General features: G+C 36.4%; 1 protein-coding gene across 1 annotated transcript in view; it reads right to left on the bottom strand.

Moving 5' to 3' along the window:
• LOC106786268 (serine/threonine-protein kinase NLK2) overlaps positions 1-9,287 on the bottom strand; it is a 70,387-nt gene that overhangs the window by 4,402 nt on the left and 56,698 nt on the right. Inside the window, 5 exon segments of the mRNA XM_014747464.1 lie at positions 5,218-5,311; positions 5,464-5,665; positions 6,540-6,728; positions 6,865-7,074; positions 7,175-7,260. Coding sequence (XP_014602950.1) covers positions 5,218-5,311; positions 5,464-5,665; positions 6,540-6,728; positions 6,865-7,074; positions 7,175-7,260 — 781 coding nt within the window.

Below are 9,287 nucleotides of genomic sequence, written 5' to 3'. Positions count from 1 at the left end.
TTTATATATATCTATCTATACGGATATATGTATATTTTTTATCTTTTTACTTTACTTTTTATTCTTGCCGTCCCACCCCACCACCAGAAAGTGTTCACCTCTCTTCCATCTTCTTTTTTAATTTCTCCTCCTTTTTATCCTCGCTTCTTTCTCTTTTCCATTTTTTTCTTCACTTTTAACTCTTGTGCTATGAAAAAGTAGAAAAAAATCTATTATCTCGCGACGTGATAATTACTCTTATAAATAACGTAAGCGAAAGAGATAGAAAGAGATAGAAAGATAGATAAAGTTAGAATGAGAGACAGATAAAGTGAGAAACAGAAAGACAGAGATAGATAGAGATAGAAATAGAAATAGAGATAGAGATAGAGATAGAGAAAGAGTAAGGGAACTTGACTGTTCTCAAGTTCGAGTAAATTTCTCTCGATCAATTATTTTGTGGAATCTAAAAAACGGAGGATTTATTTATATTTTAATTGTAAAAAAAAAGAAATTCAGAAGGGGTGGCTTTTGGCAAAGCAAACTCCAGAAATCATCAAACACACGTGAAAAATTGCCTTCAACAAAATTCCCATCCGATCATAAATATTTTACAAGAAATTTTCTTTTTTTTTTTATCGTCCACAGGATTTATGAAAATTGTGGTTGGATGTGATTAAACGAAATATTGAAGAAACGAAAAAAAAAGGATTACAGGATTACAAAGATTCAAGATCGGGAACTAATTAGTGCAGGGAAATGAGATATGCAGAGGGATTATTTTTTAATTGGGAATCTAAAATTGTTATGAGCAAAAATATTTGACGATTAGAATATTTTATTCGTTAGGAGGATAGAATAACAACGTCTATGATGACAATAATCGTACGATCAGTCGGTAATCGTGAATAATATCATTAAAAGACATAGGGGTGGAGTTGAAGGTAAAAGGAATGAAAGTTTTGAGGATTTGAGGATAGTGCTTTTTATCTACTCAAAATATCATGGACAGTAAGATAAAAGGGACTTGAAAATTTCGGATGTCATTTTTGTTTAATTTTCTCTGTTCTTGGTGGTTTTTCTTTATGATTTGATTTTATTTCTTTTCGTCCACCGCGTTGCTTTCTTTATTACGGTTGCGATTTTGATATATTCTTTGGTTCTTTTTTTTTTTTTTTATCGATAATTTGTCATCTTTTTTTGAACTGAAGGCTGCATGGTGGATCAGGCCTTCTTACACTCAATCAACGAAACTCTCCGATTCAGGCACATCTCCGATATATTTACACGTGAGTCATCCGACGAATTCAAGCGAGTCCTAGGATTTATTATTATTATGGATGAATAATAATATTCGTAGATAAATAATTATTTCGTTGAACTTCTTTCTCCATTTAAAAAAAAAGAAAAAAGAAAAATGAAATAATTGTATTCAATACGGTTTGATTAATAAGGCAAATACGATTAGCACTCTTGAAAGTTATTTCATCTCGAAGCGATGTCTTTTTTTTGAAAAAAGAAAAGAAAAAAAAAAAGACAAAAAAAGATAAAAAGGAAAAAAAGTTAGCAAAGGCACGCATTATCGCGATAACGCGAAATGGAAAGGTCGAGGCGTTACCCGGTAGAGAGCATCCTCTCTAGCCGTTTAAGATTTTACTAATTACGTCTACCGCGCAACTAACGCTAATTAGCACGCTCGTGGTTATCTCTTCTCTTTCTCGAGTCGGGTTATGAGAAATACGAAACGACGACGAGTTGAATTCCGACGTGTACGAAGAGAGGATTCGCGGCTTCTTTATCTTCTTCTTCTACTTCTTCTTCTTTTTCCTCTTCCTCGTCGTCGTCGTCGCCGTCGTCGTAGTCGTCGTAGTCGTAGTCGTAGTAGTTGTCATTTCTCTCCTCTCCTCTCCTTTTCGCATTTAGGCTTTAGAGAAACGGATGAGTGCTGGAAGACCTTCTTCTCTATGTATATTACGAAGTATTAAATTTCTTTCGCGTTTACTCGCCAAGAATTTCAAAGCAATCACCAAGTTTTTCAACTATAAATTTGACAAGGGGAAAAATAAAAGCCTATTCTAAATTTGAGATACTTTCACATTTTTTGGCGATATTTATATTGAAGATAAATTAGATAATATTTGTATATGGAGAAAGAATGCGTTTATCGGTCGTTACAAAATTCGATATCTTATTTTGAATTTTTGCAATTTCATCCTTCGTCTCAAAGATACCCACCACCCCAGATATATTTTTTGTTCGGTCTAACCATTTTCTTCTCCCCCTTTCCTCATCCATCCAAACCCCCAGCCCTTCTTTTCGAGCGTTACCCTCAGACTCGCTATCGATTCGCCGCCAGCGAACTCTCACGAGAGACTAAAAGGAGACAGAGCAAGCTATGTGTTTCAATAATCCGACACAACAGTCATACAAGAGCTTCTAACTGAATGTAAGAAGAAGCGAGTATGGTATAATTACGATACGAGGCACGTAAATATTAAAAGAAAAAATAACAAAGTATAAGAAAGTAGAAAAGAAAGAAACATAAAAGAACATTGGGAGAAGAAGAAAAATATACAAATCAAACTCAACGAATAGACAAAGAAAAATAGATAGGTAGATGGAAAGATAGTTAGATAGAAGAGAATGAAAACGAAAGTTTGTAAGGTAATAAAACAGGAAACTCTTAACCCTTTCCTTTTATACAGAGTAGAAAGAACAAAAGACAAAGATAGAAAGATATATAGAAAGATAGATAGATAAAAAGGAAAAAGAGAAAATGTAGATAAAAGAAAAAGAATAAAGATTTGTTTGTATAGTACCTCTGCGAGCGAGGTTGAGACGACTTATTGCTGACTCTCTGTTCTTTCGGTTCGTTCAGGAGGAGACGTAACACGATTGGTGGTAGTAGTAGTTGTTGTAGTAGTAGGTAGTTATAGTAGAAGTAGCAGTAATGGTAATAGTAATAGTATAGTAGCAGTAGCAGTAATAGTAAAGTAGTAGTAGTAGTAGTAGTTGTAGTAGCAGTAGCAGTATAGTAGTAATGGTGGTGGTGGTAGTACTAGTAGTGGTAGATGATAGCGGTAGTAGACAATAGTAGTCGACAGTGGTAGTAGTAGTAGTAGTAGTAGTAGTAGTTGTAGTAGTAGTAGTAGTAATAGTAGTAGTAGTAGTAGTAATAGTAATAGTAGTAGTAGTAGTAGTAGTAGTAGTAGTAGTAGTTATGTGTACGTATACGCGGCGCAGGACGCTGGATCGGCGATCAGCTTGCTCTAACTTGACGGCAGTAAAGCAAGACGAGAAACATTATATACTTCATCAGCATATTTGGTTTTTTTTCTTATAATTTTGTTTGTTTTTGTTAGTATGATTATTTTTTTTTAATTTATTTTATTATATTTTTTGCAATTAAAAGAAGAAGAAGATAATATGATAAAGAGGTTGAAAAGGGGTGGTTGTCTTTAGGTTTGAGTAGTCGTGTTTGTATAAGTGCGTGTGTGAGAGTTCGTGAATTTAATTTTTCTGTTGTTGTTAAGGGATGAGTTATGTTTTCTACATTTATTTTTTTCTCTACTCTTAATTAACTTCTACTTTCTTTTTGTAAAATATTTTAAGGGTACAACTATATATATACGTATTTATATGTGTCTTTTTTTTTTTTTGAGAGAGATCGCACACAGCGATGGTGGATGGGGCTCTAGTAATTTTTTTAACCTTGTTCTTTTCTTTTATTTCTTTTTTCTTTAACTTTTGTTTGCATTTTAAAATGAATATTTGGGCAAAAGATGTGACAGACGACGCGTTACACTCTCGTCCTTACTCTTTTGTCGATGATTGGATATTGCGGTATCTATATACGAATTTTTAAAGGGGAGCGTTCTTTGCTCTTTCTTAATTTTCATTTTGTTTTTTCTTTTCTTTTTAATTCTGATATTTATATATATATATTTTTTTTTATATAATATTTGCTTATGTTAATCTCTAACATCACGAAAAACAAAGTGAAAATAGTTAAATAAACAAAGAAGTATGAGAAAATAGTGAAAAAGTGTAAAAGAAGAAGAAGAAAGAAAGAAAGAAAGAAAAAAAGAAAGAAAGAGAGAGAAAGAGAGGAAGCGAGAAAGGAAAAGAAAGAAGAGAAAAAGAGAGAAAGAGAAAAATATATACAGAAAACAAATAAATAAATAAATAAATAAATAAATAAAATGAAGAAGAATAAAGGGTGGGGAAAAGAGTGAGACAGAGAGGGTATAAAGGATGAGTCGTCAAGACAAAGGATCTTTTTCCTGGCTCGTTTCGAGTCCGTTGCCACCGATCCTTCTGTCTCAACCCTCCCCCATCGTCCTTCGTAAACTCTCACAGCTTTTGCTTCCTTTTTTGCCTTTTTCGATCATTTTTTTTTCTTATCCTTCAAATTTTTTCTTTTAAACATCCGAGTGTCTTTTTCGTATTTTTTTTTTCATCCAATTTTTAATCCGTCATTTCTCATATCCTCGACTTCTTTTTTAAGTTTTTTTTGTTCAATCATATCATCGTTTTCTAATAATTATTAGTATTATTTAATTATACTGATTCTCGGCTTGATTCATTGGTAGTTTGAGCTTTTATATTTTTTTTTTGAAAACACTGTGTGCACCTCTACGTATCGATAGAGTCTAACTCTAGTTTTTTATTTTTATCTTTTTTTTTTTTTTTCAATTAAAGTTATTGGAAGAGAAGAAGAAGGATCGAGAAAAGGGAAGCAAAAATTTAAAGGGACGGGGAGTTTTATCATGAAAGAGACAATCTATGATGAATAAGAAGAAGAAGAAGAAAAAGGAGAAGGAAAACGAACTAGAGAGAGAATGATAGAGAGAAAGACAAAAAGATCGTCGATGACTCGATGAGGAGAAGGCTGATGTTTCCCGATGCTGCTGTTGCTGCTTGCTGATGGGGGAGGGGGGCGGAAGGAAGGATGGGGTTGTTCAAGGAAACTTTTTTATACTGTTCTTTTTTTTGTTGTCGATCTATCACTCGAAGGATCGATTTGGTTGGTTTTTAGGTTTAATCTGGTTGGTGGTTGATTGGTTAGTAGGTTGGTTGATTGGTTGGTTTGTTAGTCGGTTGTTGATCGGTTATTTGTTTTCTGTTTTTTTTTTCTGTATAATTTTTTTCTGACTATTTCGTAAACGATCGTGGAAAGATGATCGATCTGTGGGTCTGTGCCTGGGCGACGTTGAAGATCCGCCACCTACGGCTTACCTTGCGAAGCTCTTGAATGCCGCGGACTGCGGATTTATGCAGAGCGGCACGCGCGACGTGTTCAGCTGCTCCGCTATAAATTTGTGCATTTCCTCTGTAACAGAGAAAACAAATAGAAAATTTGTCGTTTGCCGTTAATAAAAGTTATACACACCTGCCAATAAATTCTTATTCGTTCACTTAACTTTGATCTTATAATCGATACTTTGAATTTTTCGAATTTGTTCTTTACTCTTTTTGTCTTACCTTTCACCTGCTGCACGCTCGTCAATTTCCGCTCCCAGAGATCGTCGAAAGGATGAGTAGTAGCTGGCTCGAAATCCCCAGTGTACTGTCTCATCCCAGCACTCGTTGTGTAGCAACACGTGCACATGCACGAGTGATATCTAAGTCTTCCCTCGTCCAGATAAGGATGCGCAAGGGCATCCACCACGGTGATCCTCTTGTCCTGTGGGAACACCAAGAGAGCGCTTTAAGTATGTATCAGACGCGTCGATAATCATGCTCTTGCCAGTGATGCCAACTTTAGTAACATCAGTTGTAGTAGTTTTACATCTTTTCGAATAATACGATATTTCGTTTGGAATATCTTTGCGCAAAACAATTTGATATTCCGAAGTATACGCGCATTAGCGAAATCTAATGTTTTCTTCTAGGAACAATAATCTCGACGAAGCATTGAATAAATATTGTTTAAAATGTTGGTTGCGTAGCCTTGAATGATATGCCTTTTAAACAGCACGTTCTCAACGAGAAACTCCCATAAGGTTGTTTATCAAGCCCGTTGTTACTACCATCCTACAACATGCTGTCACGCATATGGCTCGTAAGAGCCTTTATAATTTTTTTTCTTTTCTTTTCTCCCTCTCTCTTTCTCTCTCCTCTACCAGTACTTCCATTATAGCACGTTTACTATTATACCGTAACTCCCCCTTCTATGTGCCCCCCCCCCTTGAACACACGTAAAACCGATCTAAAGCACCGATCATCCATTCGTTGGAAAGAAATATGCATTTGATCGTTGAAAGAGAAATTTCGTTGAATCCGTTGAAAGAGAAAACGAGGAAACGATATTCCTTGGGAAAAAATACTAAACACATTTGTCTCATGAATGTTGGTTGTTCATGCAGTTCTTTTAGTCGAAAGAAGAAAATTGATCGTTGCCGTTATAGAAGAATCGAAATGAAACGAGGACTGTGTTAAAAGAGGAAAGAAGGAGAACGAATGTAATCCAGAGTTTCGATCCCTAAGAGAAAATAACCCCTGGCGTTCTCAGTAAGTAACATACATCGAGACGCACGCAGCAGGGAGAGAAGACTTACAGGATCGAAGACTAGCATCTGGCAGAGCAAATGGACGGCCTCGTGCGTCGCCTGGCTGCTGAGGGTATAGAGAGCCGTCAACGAGGGTGGTTTCGGTGCACGCCTCAGCATGTGAGTCCTTGCACCCTCGCAAGCGTACCTCATGTCCTCGAGGGTTGGGGTGCCTAGCAGTTCTGTGATCAATTCCAACTAAGAGAGAAAGATGGACAGAAAAATCGTTACATTTACGACTCCGGTCACGCCAGTTTCTTCTTTTTTTTTTCCTCCTTTCGTCATTTTTCAATAATGGACAAATCTTTTCAACGATAAGAATAATCGTTGTTACCTGTTGCACAGGACTCTGTGCTTGAAAGAGAATTCGTCGACGAAGGAGCTCGCCGAAAATGCAACCGACGCTCCAAACATCGACGGCTGCGGTGTAGTGTCGTGCACCCATCAAAATTTCCGGGGCACGATAATACTGCGTCACCACTTCCTGAGTCATGTGCTTGTTCTGGTCGGGCTCTTCCACGCGGGCCAATCCAAAATCACAGATCTGTGGACACATTCATAATAAATACGTGATAAAGATAAAAAAGAACAAAAAGTCAGCATAGATGGATGGCACGTTATTTTTTACAGAAGGATATATTTACTTTTAAAACGCAATTGCTGTTTACTAAAAGATTTCCTGGCTTGATATCTCTATGCAGAATTCTGGCTGAGTGAAGGTACTTCAGACCTAAAAATAGAACAAAAAACAGACAAATAAATATTATTAATTATCGAGGAAGAAACAATCAAATTATCTGAAATTTTATTGATATTTGTTGGATTAATATTTTTAAATATTGTTGGTCAGGATAGCAGATTGATCAATGATTTTATTATTAAAGAAATACCAACTAAAAATATTGAAATAAATAAGAGTATTATAAGAGAAAAGTATTATTCATACACACAACGAGAGAGACAATCTCAAATTTGTCGACCTCGATTTGAAGCGAAGAAATATCATGGCATGCTCGTTAAGACTACTTCGGTGTAGCATTCAGAAGAGATTATCCGGCGTTTAGTTTCCGCTAGGAACGTCTACGTCCTATGCTATGATTGTGCGTCTCTCTCTCTCTGAGATTGTATGTAGGTGTCTCTCCAGGTCTATATCTACATCCGTATTTACGTCTATGCCTATCTATGTCGCGTCGTTAGCTCCCTACTCGACTATCCCCTTCCGCATAAGCGAACCGTAGCCGTAGCCGTAGCCGTAGCCGTAGCCGTAGCCGAAGCCGATAATACCTTCCCTATTCACTTCGCACCCCAAACCCTATCCACCTCCCGTTTCTTCAACCCTACATTGTCCTGTGTTACACCCAAGGGTTAGCGAAAAAAAAGGGGGCCAGACATTATCGAATGAATTCACGTATTAGCCCATTTTCGATCGCGAACTATTAGGTTGTCCCATAAGTTCCTTCCTTTTTTTTCATGCGACTTCGATAGACGATATTTGTTGTTTAAGCTTGATTTACTGTGTTCTGCTCTATTACCTTCTTCCATCTCTCAGGAAGAAAGCTTGCATGTCTACAAACATAGCCGGCTCGAAGTCATACATAGCGTGGCGCGGAAATAACTTATGGGACAATCTAATATTATAAAGGGAATACATGAAATCATTGAAATCAATTATTTCTCCATGGTTAGACCAATATAATTCCCGTATACGATTATGGTCTATATGATAACAATTCAACTCGGTTTACACGTCGATACTATGTATGTAATAGGATGCGAAACGACAGAATACAGTCTATATCGATGTACCGTTTACCGTTCCAATCATCGATACACCTCGGCTATTGTAATCTCGCTTATAGTATCACATGTTTCTCTCTCTCTCTCTCTCTCTTTCTCTCTATGTGTCTCTTATCATTGTACAAGCGAATTCGACTAAATTTCGTGATATTTTGGGCTAGTTTAACAGACGGTACAACAATTTATTGGTATAGAATATTGGAGAAAATTCATATTTTTCGAATATGTGCAAACACGGGTATCGATATCAATGTTGGATAGAGTTGCAAAGATTTTACGTTTGACGGTTATAGGCTATCGAGGGAAAAGATGGAAGAGCAAAGAGAAATAGAAATAGAAAGAGAGAGAAAGAAATAACACGAAGGGTAAGCTAGAGTTGGATATAAAATGGGGTGATGGGGTACAAGAGGAAAGAGAGGGATGACTGCTACTGCTGCTGCTGCTGTTGGAGGTGAGGCTGCAATAAGAGCAGAAACATCAGTGGCAGATGAATGTGCCCGTGAGTCATGCTGCATTCAAGCAGCTCAACTTTTCTCTCTCCCTGCAATAAAACTTGCTAATATTACCGGGGTAATCTGCCCCGTGGGTGCGTCCGGTTAGGAATCTACCCTTCGGTAATTAAAGTCTCCCGCCGACGGCTTTCACTCACGATGAATTCCTCCTCCTTTACTATATACTTTACTTTTACTCTTCAGACCAACGAAGAAAAAGTATTTTCTTTATCCGGATCAACGGATTTTTCCTTTTCTTAACTTTCTTTCTTTCTTTCTTTAAGTATTCTCCAGTATTAGACATTTTTTTCAATTATACTTTTCGTCGCGACTATACTTCTTTTTTATTTTTTTTTTTTTTTTTTTTTTATCGATTCTTTTTTATATGTATATTCAATCCAATTCTATCGGTTGTGTTAACATACATATATATATGTACGTATGCGAGTATTGCGTTAATCTGAATCTT

The sequence above is a fragment of the Polistes canadensis genome, unplaced genomic scaffold, assembly GCF_001313835.1.
Source record: "Polistes canadensis isolate GaletaPanama2010 unplaced genomic scaffold, ASM131383v1 scaffold_70, whole genome shotgun sequence".
Classification (NCBI taxonomy): Eukaryota; Metazoa; Arthropoda; class Insecta; order Hymenoptera; family Vespidae; genus Polistes; species Polistes canadensis.
This window is presented reverse-complemented; position numbering and strand designations above follow the sequence as displayed.